The 20,675-nt window shown below is 43.8% G+C and overlaps 2 protein-coding genes across 6 annotated transcripts in view; one reads left to right on the forward strand and one right to left on the reverse strand.

Annotated features, from left to right (window-relative positions):
• The window catches only part of LOC120398953 (zona pellucida binding protein), a 75,655-nt gene extending 70,486 nt beyond the window's left edge, over window positions 1-5,169 (reverse strand). Inside the window, exon 1 of one of the 2 annotated variants that reach the window (XM_039526763.1) lies at window positions 4,971-5,169. In XM_039526763.1, the coding sequence (XP_039382697.1) occupies window positions 4,971-5,112 (142 nt within the window). In that variant the 5' untranslated portion in view covers window positions 5,113-5,169. The remainder of the gene's footprint in view (window positions 1-4,970) is intronic. The other variant, XM_039526761.1, reaches the window with a different exon arrangement.
• SPATA48 (spermatogenesis associated 48) overlaps window positions 1-20,675 on the forward strand; it is a 51,018-nt gene that overhangs the window by 2,326 nt on the left and 28,017 nt on the right. For 2 of the 4 annotated variants that reach the window (XM_039526759.1, XM_039526758.1), the window contains exons 1-4: window positions 6,638-7,595; window positions 14,778-14,875; window positions 15,995-16,071; window positions 19,225-19,363. In XM_039526759.1, the coding sequence (XP_039382693.1) occupies window positions 7,082-7,595; window positions 14,778-14,875; window positions 15,995-16,071; window positions 19,225-19,363 (828 nt within the window). In that variant the 5' untranslated portion in view covers window positions 6,638-7,081. Of the gene's footprint in view, window positions 1-6,637; window positions 7,596-14,777; window positions 14,876-15,994; window positions 16,072-19,224; window positions 19,364-20,675 lie in introns of those variants that run through there. The other 2 variants (XM_039526760.1, XM_039526757.1) reach the window with 2 other exon arrangements.

Consider the following 20,675-nt stretch of genomic DNA (forward strand, 5'->3'; position numbering starts at 1 on the left):
TATCCCAGGGTGTATAACACAAAGATTCTAGAATTATTATCTGATTCTCCCTCAGGACAGGAGATAATTTATACCAGGGGTGAGCAAACATTTTGGCCCAACGGCCATATCTGGGAATAAAAATTGTATGGCGGCCCATGAATGTTCACAAAATTGGGGTTGGGGTATCAGAGGGGGTGGGGTGTCAGAGGGGGTGGGGGCTCTGGTTGGGGGTGCAGGCTCCAGGGTGGGGATGAATTAAGGAGTTCAGGCTGCATGAGGGGCTCCGGCTGGGGAGCGGAATGGGGGTGAGAGCTCTGGCTAGTGTTGTGGGCTCTTGGCTGAGGATGAGGAATTTGGGGTGTAGGAGGGTGCTCTGGGCTGGGACCAAGGGGTATGGAGAGCGGGAGGGGGATCAGGCAGGGGCAGGAGTGCGGGAAGGGGTGCAGGCTCTGGCTGGGGGTGCAGGGTCTGGGGTGGGGCTAGGGATGAGGGGTTAGGGGTGCAGGAAGATGCTCAGGCTGGGATCGAGGGGTTCGGAGGGCAGGAGGGGAATCAGCGCTGGGGCAGAGGGCTGTGGCATGGGGAGGGGCTTAGGGGTGCAGGCTCCGGGCTGTGCCTACCTCAAAGGGCTTCCGGAAGCAGCGGCATGTCCCTTCTCCGGCTCCTACATGGAGGTGCGGCCAGGTGGTTCTGCATGCTGCCCCATCTGCAGGCACCGCTCCTGCAGCTCCCATTGGCTGCGGTTCCCGGCCAGGTGGAGATGTGGGGGTGGCACTTGGGGCGGGGACAGCGTGCAAAGCGGAACCCCCTGGCTGCCCCTACGCAGGAGCCGGAGGGGGGCCATGCTGCTGCTTCTGGGAGCCGCAAAGAGCACCGGAGCACTGCAGTGAGTCAAGCCCCAGACCCCACTCCCCAGCAGGCGTTCAAGGGCCATTTTAAAATGGCTGGCAGGCTGTAGTTCGCCCACCCCTGATTCAGACCCCCAAGAGCCAGGCTGAGACTGCGACAGATTTTGAAAACTTGTGTTAGCTTTTGTTCCTTCAGTTGCTTGCAGGTGCAGCTTAGTCATTTTGATGTCTAAGTCCTAACTTCATACATTGCATAATTTTTACTACATTTAAACCACATTTGTCTAAGTCATTCTTCTCCAGCTTTTTTCAGATTTCCTATTTTATTTGAATTCCTTTTCCCTCCTGCTGATCTCCATTAGCCCAAATGCCCTTACTGCAATAGTCTGGAGCACAGAGTCCTCTTCTCACTCTCACTTTCAATTGGATTAATTAAAATTGGATAGGTTGAATAATTCAAGTTAACTTTAGTCACAGAAAGCGAAAAACAAAAGTATAATGAGAGCCACCAAGTACTGTAGAAAGGACAACAAAGTTCACTGTGGAAAAGTCATGGAAGCAATTTTAAATTTGCCTTTTTTTAAAAACAAGCTTTGAGCATCCCCAACCCAATCCAGCTTCTGAACTTTACAGGAAATGCAGAAGCTTTTAAGTTTTACCCATCCTAAGAAAGTGAACTGAGAGTTCTGAAACAGCTCCTAGGACAGCTTTCAAAGCAGTTTGCCTTGTAATATCTGTGGAATGCCACTACTACACTAGAAACCGCACAGGGCCTGATTTTCCACTGCCTTATACTGTACTGTACTGTACCGTAACATCTCTGACTTCCTCATTCATGGGACCAGTCTGACCCAACATAACCCCCATCAGTAAGTTTTTGCAACCTGCATGGGACCATTGCAGCAGGTGTGATCACTGAGGTGCTGGGGGCTCACTGGCTATGCAAAGGGGAATCCACACCACCTGAATTCACTGGTGAAAAACGGGAAATTCTCAGGAGAGCAAATCCAACAGCACTGTGACTGCTTTGTACCTCCAAAGCAAGACCAAGGATCTATCACAGTAAGTACAATATGGATAAAATACTCGTAGTCTGCTTTGGAAGTATTTTAAACCCACTCTGTACTCACTTTAAACAGGTGTAAATACTACACAACATGAAAGGCAGTGGGGAATCAGGCTCAGTTTCCCTGGTATTTTTCTGTAGGGGACAAATTCCAGCTCCTGACCAGAAGTGACAGATTGATTCCCCCAATAGCTTATAGACCAGGCCTATCTGTGTGGAGGCCCTGCAACTCCAAACTGGCTCCTCTATTCTTCTCCTGCCTCCAGACAGTAGAGCTATGACTTCTCCTGACAGTTGCCATCCCTAGACTCTTACCTTGACATGGAGGAAACAATAATAAAAAACAGGCTATATAATGTATTTCTATGAACCCTATAAAATATTATTACTTTTGCAGTCTCAGAACAAAAACTAAAATCAAATAGCAAAATTAATCAACTTTAAAACAATTCATCAGAACATTAAATTTGGTCTGAAACTTGTAGTGGCAAAAATAAAGTTTAAAGATGAGTTTTGAATAATTACACAATTTATTAACTAATAAAATATTATTACTAGAATGCTAAATTGGCATAGCTTCAGTTTATTTAGAAATGAAAGTTCCTTAAGGTGATGGAAAATGTTGGCATAAGACTATGGTAATTACAAAGTTTTCATTATGTTTTGAAATGATTCTGCAGAGATTTCTGCAGCAAAACTAGAGCAGCTACCTTACTTACTCAAATATTAAAGTATTTTCCCTATAATTTTTAGCAGTATAAGTATGAAAGCGCAGTGGAAGAGACTGAAATCCAGTTTCCATTCTGCTCTAATACAGTTTAATGATAATAAAAAGAATTCTTATACTTAAAATATTTATAGATTTTTTTAAAATCTCTCTTTTGATTGTTACTCAACTACTAAAGCAGTTTGTACATTAGTTTGAAGTCTCTTCCATAGCACTGTAAGAAAGCTAGTGTCACAAATGACATCACATTTCAGTGAGATGGACACCCGAGGAAGATAGCTCAAATATGCCAAATGAAAAAAAAAAAAAAACAGGAGACCTTGTGGCACCTTAGAGACAGGGCCGGTGCAACCTATTAGGCGACCTAGGCGGTCGCCTAGGGCACTAGGATTTGGAGGGCGGCATTTTCTTTGGCAGCAACCGCAGCGGCCGGATCTTCGGCTGCCCTGGTTGCCACCGGCATTTAGGCAGAGGGAGCTGGGGCAGGGGGGCATGGGGAGGACTGCCTGCAGCAAGTAAGGGGGGAGGGGCGGCACACAGGGGAACTCCCCGCCCCAGCTCACCCCTGCTCCGCCTCCTCCCCGAGCACGCCGTCGCCGCTTCACTTCTCCCGCCTTCCAGGTTTGCGGCGCCTAAGCTGATTGGCGCCACAAGCCTAGGAGACGGGAGAAGTGAAGCAGCGATGGCATGCTCGGGGAGGAGGTGGAGCAGGGGTGAGCTGGGGCACAGGGGGAGATGCCTCATGGTGGCGGGGGGAGCTGCCGCAGGAGGGGCACTTCAGGGCAGAGCTGCCCGGGGGGGGGCACCTTAGGGGGGAGCACCTCAGGGCAGGGACTCAGGGACAGGGGAGGGCGCAAGGTGGAAGTTTCGCTTAGGGCGCAAAGCATCCTTGCACCGGCCCCGCTTAGAGACTAACATATTTATTTGGGCATAAGCGTTCGTGGGCTAAAATCCACTTCCCAAATAAATTTGTTAGTCTCTAAGGTGCCACAAGGACTCCCCGTTGTTTTTGCTGATACAGACTAACACGGCTACTCCTCTGAAACTCTAATTAAGACATTTTTAAGAAACATTTCACACTTCATTATGACAGGTGTGTCACATCTTTGGACTTTTTATATAGCTTGGACTGACTAAGATTTTTCTTTAATAAGAAATTATTATTTCCTTCAGGGAGGAGGGATAGCTCAGTGGTTTGAGCATTGGCCTGCTAAATCCAGTGCTGTGAATTCAATCCTTGAGGGGGCCACTTAGGGATCTGGGGCAAAAATCAGTACTTGCTCCTGCTAGTGAAGGCAGGGGGCTGGACTCGATGACCTTTCAAGGTCCCTTCCAGTTCTAGGAGATAGGTGTATCTCCAATGATAAATATATAAAAGGATCAGAGGGGTAGCCGTGTTAGTCTGGTTCTGTAGAAGCAGCAAAGAATCCTGTGGCACCTTATAGACTAACAGAAGTTTTGCAGCATGAGCTTGAGCTGAATACCCACTTTCTCGGATGCAAGCAGTGGAAATTTCAGGGAGGGTGTGTATATAATAAGCAGCAAGCAGCAAGCTAGATAACGAGGTTAGATCAAGATCAAGGGAGGGAGCCCTGAAGCAGCCAGGGAGGGCTGGGGTGCTGAGAAACTGGGCTCCCGGCTCGCGCGCGGAGCGCGCGCGCGCGCCGCCGCGGTCTCGGGCGGCGTCCCCTCTCCCGCGGGTCCGCCCGCGGCTCGCTGCATGCCCGCGGCGGTCCGGAGAGCCCGATGAATGGCGCCTGAGCGCGATCTGCCCGCGGGCGCGCGGAGCGCCGGCCGGAGACTCGCGGCGCGGCGCGCGCGCAGTCGCGCCCGCGCCATCCGCCGCTGCCCGGCCGGCCGCAGGCATGCTGAGCCGCCGCGCGAGCTCAAGCCAGCCACCGAGGCCCGCGCCCCGAGCAGCGCCTGCTTTGCTGCCGCCGCTGAGCAGCTAGAAAGGAACTGATAGTTATGCTTTTCAGTAAACTGAAGGCAAAAAAAGTCTTAAAGGTTCTTTGTCTTTGTATCAATCTAAACTCAGTTTGCATCAGTGTCTCCCCACTGTAACAAATGGGGCTAATTATTTGCAATATTTTTATTATTAGCTATCATGTAATATTAAAAGTTACTGAATGTATTGCATTATTCTATTTTATTAATTATGACTATCCAGGTATTAGTGTGTTATTTATTTATTTATTTGCACGCGCGTTACTGCAGCATTTAGGACCCAGGGACCAACACCTAGCCATTAACAGTAAATAATTAATATCACGCCTCCCCCTTCCCCTCTCGAGGCCTCTCCTCGCTGCCCCCCCGCGGCCCCACCGCTGGGGGTGGGGGAAGGTACCTGCGGGGGGTCTCTGAAGCAGGAGGAAGAGGAAAGTGACGCCGAGCGGCGGAAGGCGGAAGGCCGAGGAGGGCGAAGCCCCGACCCGCCGCCTCCTGCCCCGGCCCCGCCGGCGCGCAGCCCCGGGGGGCGAGTCCGCCATCCCTAAAGCCCCAGCGCCTCGCACCGCTCGGTCCTGTGCCTCGCGCGCGCGCCGGCCTAAAAGTTCGTTAGCCGGCGTGGAACCCCGGTAGCGTCACGCCGGCGCTCGAGGGGGAGGGGAAGGGGGCAGCGCAGAGAACCGACCGCGTGCGGAGCCCGCTTCTGCTCGTCATTTCCGCTCTGTCTCCTGCCGGGCTCGAGGCGCGGGAGGTTACTGTGAGGGCCTGGAGCCGAGGAGTCGCCCTCGCGTGCCGACGGGGGGGGCCGCCGAACTCTGTGACCTTCCATGAGCTAATGGGGTGGCTGTCTGCCTCCGCCCCCCGTTTGCGCTCCCCAGCCCCGCCCCTGGGCCCGGCGGCCCAGCCCTTCCTTGCCAGGTGGTGCCGGCGCAGAGGGGGTCGTCGCGCGGGACTGAGCCGCCCGAGGCCACGTGTCTCTGCTGCCAGGCTTTGCAGTCCCCCCGGGAAGGGGCAGCAAGCACCCCTGTGGGACGCAAGCTGATCTTGGCAGGGGAACAGCTCCGTGAGCATGGCTGGCTACTGGGCCATGGGAAAAAGTTGGCATCTCCCTTTGTAAATCAACAAGGAATCAAAACAAGAAAGAGCCATTCTTTGGACATCGTAATAAAAACGAGCAGTTATTCAATTGACCTGGTATGGGGCTAGCTATGAGTGGCGCTTGTACCTAAATCCATAGGGTGTGCTTAGGAAAAGTGACTGTGTAAAAATAGCATCATCAGACAGCAGATTTATAGAGCCCTGCACATCTGCGGATAACTGCTTTATATAATTTGTATCCATGCAGGACTCTACAGTTTTCTGTCTAGACTGGGGATAGTCAGAGCAACACTTTTGTCACTGAAGACCAATGATAAGTTTTAATTGCTTTCTATTCTTTGTAGCGCCAAGACAACAAAGATCGAGTGAGCTGTAAATTCTGTTCCATCTTATGCATCAACAGAATTCTTTATTCTTACTATTTACAGCTACATAAAGCCAGTGTACATGAGAGAACAATCAGGGCCTCTTTGTCCAATCACATCTAGGAGTTGCTCCTAACAGACTTGTAAACTAAAGCTTTAAGTCAGCATTTTCAAAGTTAGATGCCTAAAGTTGGGCCCCTAAATCTATGTTTAAGGCACCCAATTAAAAATGGCTTGATTTTTGCAGGTGCTGAACACTTGCATTTCAATCAATGGGAGTTGGGGGTACTCAAAACCTCTGAAAGTTAGGCTGCTTTTTTTAGATCCCTAAATATAACTTTCCAAGCTAAAATTAGGAAATCAGCTTTGAAAACTTTGGTGTTAGCCTTTAATGGATCATTGCCATCACACCTAAAATAAGTTACAGTAAAACAACTGGTGAAACTCTAGAGCAAAGCAATATTTTGTAGAGTAGATAATGTTAATGCTAGTGGTCAGTAGAATTTATTTACTCCTATTAATAATATTTTTCTTTTGTATGTTTAATAACTCTCGTATCAGTTAAATCTGTTTCTGTTCTGTTCATCTTTCTTATCTAAATGCCAATTTTGTAGTTTACTTTAAAAAGTATTGATACAAAAATACTAAATAATTCTTGGGAAAATTAAAAACATTTTATTTGTGTATCCGTGGAATAAATAGTACTCTCATTTAAAGATATGAACTGTGTTTCCTCAAGGGATCAGATTATTATGATATACACAATTCCAAGTTTCATTGTGTGCTAGTGTTCCACTGTTGCCAAGCAACCAAGAGACTCTGCTCATTTGACAGCTTCATTCTTTCTCTGGCTGGATCACTCACTGCCTTTCAGGGAAGAATTCACCATTTGAACTCCTGTCTTGGCTTTTATGGTTTCTGTTCAGTAATTTTTTGGCTGATGATCTCTAGCTTTACTGTGGTTTGTTGGACAGGATTTCAGAAAGTCTAAGAAATAGATAAGAGCGGAGGCTTTTTAATTTACTGTAATCTAAAACAATAAAAGAAAATGACCCTGGTTTCCCAGGGAGCTGAAAGACAGGTAAATGCCTTTAAAAGCTCCAGTCAGTCAGCTGAGCCACTTCACAAGATGGATCACCATGAGTATCGAAGTCTATTAAAGAAAATGTATATGCCTTTTGTGAGAGGTCCTGATGACAAACATGATTTTGCCAGCTTCCAAGAGAAAGACAGTAATTCTTTTCTTAAATTCAATCCTTACAGCCCTCCTGTGGGGCCAGATTACCCTTTATTCCCACACCGGGACAATGTGCCTTTAGCTGATCCCTGCTCAGGATTCATGAGCCCAGGAGCTGATGCCGATTTGCAGCCCTGCTGTGGCAGAACCATTGACTCACTGGTGGATTACAGTGATGTGAAACCTCACCAGCGGGTCCCCCTCCCAAAAAAGACTGCACAGACTGCACACACAAGGCATGTGGTCCTGTTGGAGGAGGTGAGCCAGGACAGACGGTGGAACTCCAGGGCAGTGTCAGATGCTTCTATCAGGGCAAGACTTGGAGGTAAAGCAAATTATTATTGTGTGTTAATTGTCGGAAAAAAGGATGGTACTGTACAAGACACAAATAAAGACAGTCTTCTCCCCAAAGAGTTTACAAACTATGAATTTAACGGAATATGTTTGCACTGGATGCTTCCACTGAAACCAGCAACTGGAAAGAAGTAGAACAGTTGTATGATTAATTGATTTAGCTGCAAGCATCAGCCAGGTTCCAAAATAGCAAATTGTAACATACATTGACAGAGCAGAGGTCTTTGGAAATAATTGATGTTTAAAAGAATTCATATTCTGTAAATAAAGAGGTAAAGTAGAATAACTAAAATGAATCTCTACTGTAATGTGAGTTGATATAGCAGATTATTTTGGAGAGTAAGGAAATCGCCCTGTACGCTTCTGTGGCATTTTAATGTTATCTGGCAGATAGTGTTAAGTGATTCAAATTTAGGACCTGTTCCATGTCTGTCCCCTTGGTAATCATAGACAGGATCCAACCCTCTAGATCTGTCGTCATGCCTTAGCAAGAATACACCCTCTCGATTTATTTTCAAATCAGTGTGTTTTATACAACAAATTTTCAAACAGCATTCAGCTGGTAAAAAGATGACTCCTGTCAAAGTCAACAGCAACTCTTTCATTGACCTTCATAGGAGCAAGATCAGACTCTTAGTTAAACTTTTAAATGGCAGGATGCTGAAAACTTTGGAAATGCAAAAATCGTTATAAGTTGCTTCTGAAGGCAAAATACATTCCCAGCAGTGAGTATTATAGTGAAACCTGTGTTAAGGTTAAGCAATTGTCACCAATCATTTCTCTAATAGAAATGCTTTTTAAAGCTAGGACAAAATTTTAAAGGATCGTTGGGAATACCGTAAAGAGGTTTCTGAGATAGGGGATTATCTGTTGGAACCATAAAGAAGCTGCTTGCCCCTTAATCACCATAAAGTTTCTGAATGCCACAAATTGTTGCAGAGTTCTTAATCTCTGGTTTGTGTCTCTTAGAACTTTTCACTTTAAATCTGAAACTTTAAGCAAAAGAAATATATATATATATAAGATCAAAAGGAATTTGAAAGAGAAACATGATCTTTATAAGGCTCTTGTTGTAAACAAGAACTTTGCAGGGGTCAAGGATTATTAAATGCTAGACTGCTGCTAGCTATGGAGAAGTGAAAGAAGGTTGGAGACACAGCACTCCATGGAGTTGTTATGATTATAGTCTCTCCAGCAGGCAGACAGCAGACTTTGGCAGCTGGAGGTGATTTGGAAGGGGTAGAGAATAAATCTAGAACTCTCTGTGGCCAAGTCAATCATTCAGTTCTCAGTCAGAGTAGTGACCTGAAATAGAGGATAGATCTGTGATGCAGACACAGATCATCAGGCTTTTCTTCAGACACACAGTAGGGCCCAAGTTTTTTCTTGGTTGAAGTCCAGCAAATTCCCATTAATATCAATGGGGCCAGGAATTCACCCTTTAGAAGCATCAGAGTCCTGTGGCACCTTATAGACTAACAGACGTTTTGGAGCCACGAAAGTTCATGCTCCAAAACGTCTGTTAGTCTATAAGGTGCCACAGGATTCTTTGCTGCTTTTACAGATCCAGACTAACACGGCTACCCCTCTGATACTTGTCACCCTTTAGAGTCTATCTTAGGAAAGAAATCTGTATACACAACAAAGACCCAAGAACACAGAGAGCTCCAGCAGCAGTATTTTAAGAGAGGTTGGACAGAGGTTTGCAAACCTTGTTTTTATATTTAGAAGTTTACCTGTGGTGTTGGGGTGGCAGTTGGGAATATACAAATGTAGTTGGCATATAAGGGCATGGCTACACTTGCAAATGTAGAGCGCTTTGAGTTAAACCACTCTTTGTAGAGTGCAGTAGGGAAAGCGCTGTAGACCTTCCACACTGACAGCTGCTATTGCACTGGCATGGCCACATTGCAACAGCCACAGAGAGCAGTGCATTGTGGTAGCTATCTCAGCATGCAAGTGACTGCAATGTGCTTTTCAAATTGTGGGGGGTGTGGGGGTGGAGTGTGACAGGGAGTGTGTTGTGTGTATGTGGGGGGAGAGAGAGTGGGTTTTGGGGGGGCTGAGAACATGTCAGCATGCTGTCTTGTAAGTTCAGACAGCTGCAGACCTACCCCCCCACCTCTCTGCCTCTCACACAGCATTCCACAGTAATGGTTGCTTTGTCTCAGAGCAGATAAGCATGCCAGCTGTCAAACGGAGCTTTCAAAGGGCATATCCAAAGCAATGACAAGAGTGGCCACTTGATTTAAGGGGATTATGGGACGTTTCCAGAGGCCGATCAGAGTGCAGTAATGCAACACCTCGTTCACACTGATGCTGGGGCGCTCCAGCGGGGGTGCATCAAACGTTATTTTACTCGCTGAGGTGGAGTACCAGTAGCGCTCTAGCCATGGAATCAGAGCATTCTACGTGCCTTGCCCGTGTGGACGGGTAGTGAGCTAGTGTGCCCGGGACTCCTTTAGTGCACTGTAACTCACAAGTGTAGCCAAGCCCTAAGAAGTGCTCCAATTATAAACTGGCCCTCTAAGTTTCAACAGGATAGCAAAAGCAAATTCCTCATTTTAGCCTCACAATCCAAAGACCCACCAAGCAAGCCATGGTCATTTCAGCATGTGATGAGTTCAGATTGGTAAATTTTACAAATTTAGGCCCAGAGACATTCCATGGCTTAGCTATTTGGAGGATGCCTGCTGAAAAAATGAATCTTGCATTATGACCTGGAGATTGCCAGACATGGGTTTGTGCTGATCTCCGGCAGTAAGACATTCTACAGCCAAGCGATCCTCACAAAGAACACCGTTTTTCATTCCTTGTTGTTCTGGCCTGTTTTTGTCTAACAGTCTGTATCCCTGTGCTCACTGTTTTTTCAAGACTATGATAAATTTTATACAAACTCTGTCTTGTAAGATATCATCTGAAAACTCATGATATGCTGATCATTATTGTCCTGGGGGAGAGTGTGAGTCTGACTACCTGGGATCAGAAGCTTGCTCCCCGTTGCAAAGTACACTTACCCACAGAGGGGGACTCTATCTAGGGTGACCAGATGTCCCAATTTTATAGGGACAATCCCGATTTTTGGGTCTTTTTCTTATATAGGCTCCTGTTACTCCACACCCCCTGTCCCGATTTTTCACACTTGCTGTCTGGTCACCTTAACTCTATCACAGCCCTCTGATCTGTAAGCACAGCTGTGGAGTTGGCAGGGGAGGTGACTGTAAGCCGTCTTTCCAGTTTCCAGATTCCAAGGCAACTGGAGGAGGAACTTAACCTAAGGGCCATAGGCACCAACTCCGGGGGTGCTCTGGCTGGAGCACCCATGGGGAAAAATTAGTGGGTGCTCTGCACCCACCAGCAGCCAAGCTCCCTTTCCTCCCCCACACCCCACCTCACCTTCTCCCCCCCTGAGTGTGCCGCATCCCTGCTCCTCGCCTACCTCCCAGCGCTTCCTACTGCCAAATAGCTGTTTGGCAGCGCTTAGGACTTTCTAGGAGTGAGAGGTGAGGAGCGGAGATACTGCCCGCTCAGGGGAGGAGGCGGAGGGGGCAGGGGCGGGGACTTGGGGGAATGGGGGAAAGGGGGTGGGACTTGGGGGAAGGAGTGGAATGGGGGCAGGGAAAGGGCAGTGCAGGGGTGGGGTCGAGCACTCACCAGGAACAGTGGAAGTCAGCCGCTATGCTAAGGACTGCTCTAAGTGCATTCTGTTTCTGGCCTTAGCATGCCTCCAGCAGTAGTTTGCTCATTGCTCTTAGGTTAGTAATAAGGCCATTGGACTCACCTGTAGCATTCCCTTTCTCTCAGTCATATGAAACTGGAATTTCAGTCTCAGTCCCCTGAAGGGCTCACTTAAGGACCCTTCACGCTGCATGGCCCAAGGATCTAGCCCTAACTGTATACTTCTACTGGAGAAGCTCAGGTTCAGGAAACCTTGTTGGATCCAGTTGTAAAGTGTTATTCAGCTGCATATGCCTGAGACAGCTGTGCATCTGGCAGGAACACCAGTCTCCATTCAACCACCAGGAATCTGGATCAGTTTTTTGGGAGGTTGGGATAAAATACCTCCTGTTCACAGGAATGGGAAAGACAGCTGGAGATGGTCTGATCAGGAGCATTTGTGACACCCATCCCCCACTGGAATCTGAGGCACCCCTAGGAATTGGGGGGGGGAAGAGCAAACACCATAAGAAGATGGGAGAGAGTAAGGGAACACTAGATGTGAGCATTAGAGTCTTGTTACTGACCCCACCTCTGAGCATTGAGCACCCCATTCCTGCTGCTGTCGAGCTGACTGTGGTCCGCTACACTCGCCTCCCAGCAGGCCTTTGATCTGCCACTGGGAGGGAGGGAGAGGAGTTCTGCCCACCCCCGGAAACCTCTCTCCAGGCAGATCTGGGTAAATACCCCACTCCCCTGCCTCTCAAAGAGCAGATGGAAAGGAAGCACTACTACCTCCACTGGCCCTGCCCTGTGCAATGATGTAACTATCTAGCCAGACGAGGTGTTTACCTGCAGTTACGAAGAAAAGGAAATGGGGACAGTCAGAGACAAAAATGTAAACAAAACCAAAAAAGCCCAAAAACATAAAATGAAAACTTTTTAAAAAAAGATCAAGCCTGGCCAATCACTCACCCAAATTACCATAGTTTACATAGTTCACAATCATTACCTTATACTGCGGTATAAACAGAGTTAACCAATAATTGAAAAATGCCAGCTGGTACTAACCAAAATAAAATGTTCTTAGCAACATATGTTCTTAAATAATTATCAAGCATGCATTGAAACGTGTAATAGTGTGCTTCCTCTTAATCCTGTAAGTAGCTCATCAAGAAAGTACTGCGTAAAAATCCAAAGTAATCCCTTGAGGACCTTGCCCTATTAGTAAAACCAATTGTATTTCCTCAAGGGATTTGATTATTATGATTTACAGTTACATATTTCATTGTGTGATAGTTTTTCACTGGTACCAAGTAACAGAGAAATTCTTTGTGTCTTCAGCAGCCCCAGTCCTTCCCTGTTGCTTCTCCTATCATGAAAGTCTTTACAATTTAAACTACCATTTTTTATTTTTATGTTTCTCTGAAATCATTTTTCAGTGGCTGATCTGTAGCTTCAATTTGTTGGATAGGAGTAGAGAAAGGAGGAGAATGGCCATGGGGTATATTTATTTTCAGTTATATAGAGTAGTACAGTACAGTTTACACAGAGATTAAAAAAAACATTTATGCTTGACTAAATGATTTACCTCTAGGGCTTCAATCACTTCAGCAAGCAGGCATGTGAACAGCATTACCTGCTGTTAGGGTCCTGCTCCCTGCTCCCTTTATAAGGGGGGCAAAAATGGAGATATCCTATCTCTTAGAGCTGGAAGGGACCTTGAAAGGTCATCAAGTCCAGCCCCCTGCCTCCACTAGCAGGACTAAGTACTGATTTTTGCCCCAAATCCCTAGGTGGCCCCCTTAAGGATTGAACTCACAACCCTGGGTTTAGTAGGCCAATGCTCAAACCACTGAGCTATCCCTCCCTCCAATCAATACTAACACTTCCATTGACTTCAGTGGATGTCTGGTACAGTGCATCACTTTCACAAGAGGATCGCACTGTTGCCAACTCTTCTAACTTTTTTGTGACTCTCGCAATATTAGGTGTTTTTCATAAAGCCTCAGCTCCTGGTTTTATGTGATTACATAAGAACCACAACTTTCACTTAAAAAAATAACAAAAAAACCAACCAATTGTTTAGTTCTTGTAGTTGTGCAGAAAATCTTGAAACTGTGACTCAAATGCACCCTAAAGAGGTTCAGGCTCAGAAAACATAAGACAAATAAAATGGACCCAAAATGTATTATACACATCATTGATCCCTGCGATGTGATGAGTGAAGGCCAACTTCAAATAGCAAACCAGCTCTGATAGGCTCATTAAGTTCTTGGTAAATAAAAGTGTCATGCAACCAAGCCATTGAGTTCCCAACGTGGTCCAGAGAGGCCAGACTGTGCCATCTTCAATCCTGTGGGATGAGCAAGACGAGGAGGGACATTAGGACCTCCAGACACTTGAGTGCTGGACCAGAATTACTCCACCTATGCTGAATCTCTCCACAGAAACTAGAAAGAGAGAGAGAGAACAGTTAGAAGATTAATTATCCTAACAGCAAAAACCAGATGTGAAAATAGCAAATTATAACATACAGCAGATCTCTGAAAATGTGTGTTCAATTTAGGGTGACCAGATGTCCAAATTTTATAGGGACAGTCCCGATTTTGGGGTCTTTTTCTTATATAGGCTCCTAATACCCGTTTGCTATCTGGTCACCCTAGTTCAATTAGTAAAGCAAATGTAACATTAGAACTATCTGTGTCTTCTGTATAAGACATGCATGCAGCACAGCTGTCATATTTACTTTATCTATACAGCATGAGAATAGTGCTCCCAGCCTTTGACACCAAATCTACGTTCTTTAACCAAAGAGCTGAAGGAACAATGTTTTTGCATAACCAGTAGACAGTGCCTATGTGTATATAAGCAGGTCTGCTTCTCGGCAGTAGAGGGCAGTAGTATGCATACATACCAATTAATTACAGCATTACAGGAATAAAACTATTCAGAGCTAGGTTCCCACATGAGTGTGTTGAATTTACCTGGTCCCAACTAGCCTTTGAAATTCACAACACACTGAGGCAAATGGGGATGATTTCCACTGTGCTATAGTAATGTTTATATGGGATGTTGCTGTGCAGCAAGCTGGAGTGTTGTAGATTCATACCCTGGCTTGCTGTGCAAGAGCTCACTATATAGATAACTTCCTAGTGAAGTTTTACCATAATTACTGATTTGGATATTTTTCCTGTATATTAAATAAGATAGCTTCACTTTCATTTATGATACATTGCATTTTGTTAAGTAGGGACAAATCACAGCAGATGAAATGCTAATTATTGTTTCTTTCAGCTGCATTTTACTTGAATTTATTTTGCTGAAAGCCTCTAAGTAACTCTCTCTAAAGAGTCAGGAATGGGTAAATATATATGGATGTACTGTATTATAATCTTTATGGTAATGTACAAACTATTTCATTTGTTTAATTACTGTTAAAGAAATTAAGTAGAGTTGTAGAATGAATAGCACAATACCAAGTCTTTTCTTTCAGGTTGGACAAGTCCAATGAAAGTTACTCCTGCTTCATCTAAACAAAGAGATTCTTTTCAAATTCATAGCTTTGCATTTCATGTGGACCCAAAACTTAAGGTAGTGTGTCTGGTACTGTTTGTTTCAATGATTATACAAGCATGGATGACAGAACAGACTTTTAAATCTGCAAACGTCCAGTCTTCAGGGCTATAGTGGTCAATATTCAAAATCAACTTTTGCCAACATTTACCATGCAGTGGTATAATCTAGGATTCTACATTCTTTTCCTAATCTAATTACAGTGAAATAAGCATAGTATCCCATTGACATACTCACTTTGTAATATTGACCACTGCCCCTGATTTTTTTTAAATCTTCTTGTATCACAAACCATGAATGAATGCTTAAAAGTAAGATTCATACCGGTGAGATGATTTCATCAACTACATGCAGCTCTGATCCTTGACTGAGGTTTCTAAGTGCTGCTATAAGCTAAATAATAATAATATACAGAAGGCATATATATACTTACATGCCCACACCACACACAGAGCTGATGCAGATTTCCAGAATTTACATCATGTGATACAACTGAAATTGAAATAAGCATACCTTGTTTATATCACTTACTTCCCCTTTAGTCTTTAGCATCAAACAATTAACTTCCAATAGTACAATTCTATAGTGAAAAGTCTAGTGGTCCTTCATCCTTCCACATTAAGGCCCTGATCTTATTTGAAATCAGTGAGACTATTCACATGCTTCTAGTTACACACATGCTTAAGTACTTTGCTGGATTGGGGCCCAAGAACATAATTTTTTCTGGTAGCAACCAACATACACTATAATAGGTGTGTCTCAGGGGCTGAGAAAGGTAAGTTTGCACTGCCATTCCCAAAGAATGTTAAAAATGGAGTGAGCTGGTACATTTCAGATGAGATGAGCTGAGTGAGAACATTGAATCAGAAATATCAGTAAAACACGCAGGAAGCAGAGCCAAATAAAGAGGCATTTTGCATAGTCTTGTGTGGTGGAAGTGGGATAGTTTGTGAAGAATGTGAAACTACTTGTTTCACATTTTGATATTAAAGGAGATTAAATGTCTACAGGAAGAGACCATAAATCCTGCTCAGTTCATCTTTAGAAAAAAAAAGTTCAGAATTTTATGAGTGTTCATGAGTTTCCCAAAACTAATTTGGGCATCCTGCCATATGATCTTTCTCATGTTCGCTCTAGAAATCAAGTGATCCTCCTTCTGCAAGTTGGCGAGAAGAAAAAGCAAGGGACTATTTCTACATCTCAAGTACCCAAAAGTGAGCAACTGTTTCTATCAAGAAGAGATTTTTTTTGTTACTTCATATACTTCACCTTCTTCCTCCATTCATCTTTCAGTAGCTGTACATTTAAGAAATTCATTAAGTTTTCCCTACAACCCTAAACTGCAGATGTTGGAAGGAGTAGTCACAATACATGCAGAAATTCAAAACTGGCAGCAGGCAGGGTATAGGCGGACAATGCTCTCTATTCCTTTTATATTTCAATGAGGGAAGGCTCTGAATAACTGCTGCCAGTGAATCTATGTTAGGTGTCCCTGTTCCTCAAACCCCAACACCGTTTATGGGGCAATTTCATTACAAATTGTGTGTTACTTTAGACTTTTCCTTTCCCATGAAAATAAATGCTCATATTTATTTCTCCCATTGCCTGTGTTTGTCAGAGTTGTCTGCTTCCACCCAAATTTTCTGATTAAAATAGGGCCCAATGAAATCCGCATTAACAAGAACATGGATGGAATCGTGGAATCAAAACAATAACATGGAACCCAGGCTTTCCCCAGCACTAGGACCGCAGCAGCAGACAGGCAGCAGGGCTAAGCCATGTGCAGCCACTGGAGATAAGAGACCAGCGGGGTGGAGTGGGGTGTGTGCAGGGGGCTAAGAATGCAGGAGGCATGGGGAGTAGGTGCAGAGGGTATGGGGAGAGAGTGCAGAGGACTAGGGGAGAAGGGCTCGCATCCGGGATTTAAGGGCAGTTTCTGAGAACTCAGTCCCTTGCTGTGTGAATTTCATGTCAGGAGCTGATGTGCTCCTCTGGGACATTGGCATCACATTAAGGGAGAAGTTGAAATTCCCATGGGGCACTGTGTTAATAAAAGTATTCAGTGCCCAAGCGAGCACAGGTTCATTTGAAAGAAAGAATTTCTGCTCCCTTATGTATGTCAAATCCCCCCCCCAGAAAAGACCCACAAAAGGATGGCATATATATGGGGTATGAAAGACGAGTGCCGAAGAAGTCAGAGCTGGCTGCCCTTCATCATCTTCCCTGTCAGCTCTGTAGCCACAGAGAGGAGCTTTAGTAAATATTAAAATCTACTTGTCGACAAGAGGGAATCAATTTCCGAGGAAAACACCAGCAGGCTAACCATAATGTATCACAATGGAGATGTCTGCCAGATATGGCAAAAATAATGACATTGAAGTTTGTCACTTTGTATTGCTACTCAGCAATAAACTATTGATTTGATAGTTTGAAATTATTTAATCAAATCTGAAATTAATTGAAGCATTCCTTCAGCATGTAAGAAGGTTGAAAGTACAGAGTTTAATTTTAAAAGCACAATGAATGCTAACGAACTATTTTATGTTTAGTGCATTATTTTTTATATTTTAATTATTCAAATATGAATTCAGTTAAATTGATAATGTAAGAGGCTCTTCTGTGGACGTCTTGGTTACTGTTCAATAATGTCAGTTTGGTCATATTACTGAGTACTACTTTTAAAAGTGATTTAGAATGTGTTACTTTCACTATATATTTGTTGCAATTGTAGGGTGGTTTTTTTTGTAAAATCAGTTTTTCCTATTGCAATCCAATTCTGAACATTTTTGTGCATTTAAAGGAAGGCTACTTAATTTTTGTCAATGTATCAAAAAATTTGATTAAAAATTATAAAGAAATAACTTTTTTTTAAATGGAAACAAACACAATCAGAAAATAATAAATCCAAAAATCTACAATAATAAATTGGATTTCATAGGGCCTTACTTAAAAGAAGCATCCATTTTGGTCATAAATTTATATGATAGAACAATATTTTATAGCTCATCTTAGATGTGCTGGTACTAGAGGCTTTGCTATCCCTTTCACTAGCAGTTACTTAATCATATTACAAACTCTTTAATGTCTTCTAACCTTGTAAACAACTGTCTTCCCTAGAGTGAGGGTATTATCATTTTTGCTTAACATAATGAGCTAATAGCAGGTTGCATATGTCTTTATTCTATGCTGAAAATCTAACACAAATGTTCCACAAATCCTGGCAGCCAGAACAGAATTCCATGGACCACGCTGACGGGATACACCGAAGAGTTTGTATAATGTTGCTTGAAAAGAAAAAACATACTATCCCAACTAGGGCATGCTTCTTATCCATAGTTTTTTTTCTGAAAAATGTAGCTAATGATGATTTACACTTACATGCACATTTTAATCTGTGGATGTAAAGATGCATGACAAAGGTGGGCATATAGGAATAGCACCATCTTCCTAAAAGCTTACCCAAACACCTAGATCTGATTCTTTAGGAAATGTTCCAAGGCCTTCTTTTTTGAGAAAACCTTTCCATCATAAGTGATACAATTCAAACACCCCATTTATGGCCAAACCTCTACTAATTCTCCAGCTTCGCCGCCCCCCCCCCAAAAAAAACCCTAACCCAAGCAGAGTTTTGACACCAAAAATTGAGATGTGCCAGAGATTCCATGAAATCCATTAGAGATTTTGCTATTGCTGTTTTTTACATGGAAGGTGCTCATATACTATGGTAGTGGACGACAGTATAAAAGCTTAACATAGATAGGTACTTTTTTTTTTTTTTTCAGAGAGGCACTATGGCTTTGTAGATGAGATTCTGCACTGTCATCTGAGACCTGTATTCTACTCCCAAACTCTGCCACCAACTTCATCCAATATTGGGCCACCTCTCTGGTCCTTATTTACTCCATTTGCAAGATGAGGAGATATGGTATTTGCCTCTTGTAAAGGAGGGGTGGGAAGTGTGGAGCCTGCTAAGGGCATTCAGTGGAAGAGAAGATCTCCTGGCTTCTAACTCAATGCTCCTTCCCATAAAGTAAGGGATATTTTGGTAAGACAAATATGGCCACTTTAACTAGCTTTAGTAGCTCACAGTGTGCCAAAAATTCCTCTCCCAGGAGGCAAGTTTTTGTCATTCATTCTCTTTCACTGGCCATCAAGGAAAAAAAAATCACTCTTTCTCTGCAGTTTCCTGAAATATGTTCTAATGTGCAGATCCAATATGTTAGCAGACTATTAGGAGATTGCATTACAAAATCTAATCCTCACATGCAAAGTACATTTTAACCCCCTAGTTATACATGTCACACCATGCATCACTTATAATGATTGTTTTAAATATGTTCCTTTTCTTCTTTTTATTAATGGTCTAGAGCTTATGAAGAAGTTCCTTGGGATAAGATATTACCACCCAAAATCCCACAGCCAGAATCAACAGTAGAAATGATGGCTGATCCCATCTCCCAGTGTTTTACAATAAAGAGATACAATCCTGCACCAGAAATAAGCCAAGTCAGTGAACCTTTTTTTAAAATAACAGTTTGTGGGTTTTGCTAATGAAATACAGCATCAAGTATGGCCTTCAGGTCACATTCACCTTTTAGAAATAGGCCCAAACCAATACCTTAAATCCAGACATCCCCATAGTTTGGGAAAGTCCAAAACTGGATCCTGACTTGATGGCTAAAGCCTGTCTTTTGTTTTGTTACTTAGTATCTGACAAAGAAAGGGGTTAGTAAATGAATCAGTTAATGAGAATTCAAGGATGTGAAAATGGAGTATTTACAAGCCACAAAAGCCATTTACTGCAAATCCAATGCCCGCTGAAGTCAATCAGAACCTTTTCTTTAGAGCTGGGCAGAAATGGGCTCTTTTCCATTAAAAACGTCAGTGAAAATGGGGAAAAAATAGTTTTAGTTGAAATTTTCTACAAAAAGTTTTGACTTTCTGTTATTTCAGTTGAAAACATTTTTATTTTATTTTTTTTGGTTTGGAAATGCTGTTGTGGTTTTGCCATGTTGGTGGTTAGTTAAAATTACATCTGCTCTGATTCTCCTCTATAACTTGGACCCTCTCGCTGTACTACATCTTCCGTGATGCACCACAATCTCTCCTCCAGGTTGTTATATCTCAGGCGTCACTCACCATGGTGCATTATGGGAGATGTAGTCTGAACAAGAAGCCCATCCCATAAAGGAGAATTTTTTACCAGACTTGCTTTTTATTGATTTCAGTGTGCATTGGATCAGGCCCATAGTTTTATCTCACCTATATTTTTAAGAAATATTAACTGTAACATAATATTAAAACATATAGTCCCCTTTATTAGAGTGAGACAGGATTGGATTGCTTAGGGGATCGATAATGAAATACACCTCTACCCCGATATAATGCTGTCCTCAGGAGCCTAAAAATCTTATTGCGTTATAGGTGAAACGGTGTTATATCGAACTTGCTTTGATCTGCTGGAACGTGCAGCCCCCCTCTCCCCCCCCGGTAGCTCTGCTTTACCACGTTATATCCAAATTCGTGTTCTATCGGGTCGCGTTATATCGGGGTAGAGTTGTATAGAGACTTTCACCACTGTGGTACCACTCTAAATGTGGTGAAGAAATGTTCCCCTGTGATTACTGCTAAAAGACCTGTTTGAACTGGGTCTCCATCTAGTTTCCAGTGGGCAAATGTTCAAGTGACAAAAAAATGCTATCACAATTTATACTAATTGGCACCATTAGCAGCTAACAGAGGCCAAGTTTTGAATTGGCATGAGTGTGAGCTATTCTCTCACCCCGTCAGGACAAGATTGAGGCACTTTTGGGTGTAC

Source organism: Mauremys reevesii, linkage group 2 (assembly GCF_016161935.1).
Source record: "Mauremys reevesii isolate NIE-2019 linkage group 2, ASM1616193v1, whole genome shotgun sequence".
NCBI classification, from domain to species: domain Eukaryota; kingdom Metazoa; phylum Chordata; order Testudines; family Geoemydidae; genus Mauremys; species Mauremys reevesii.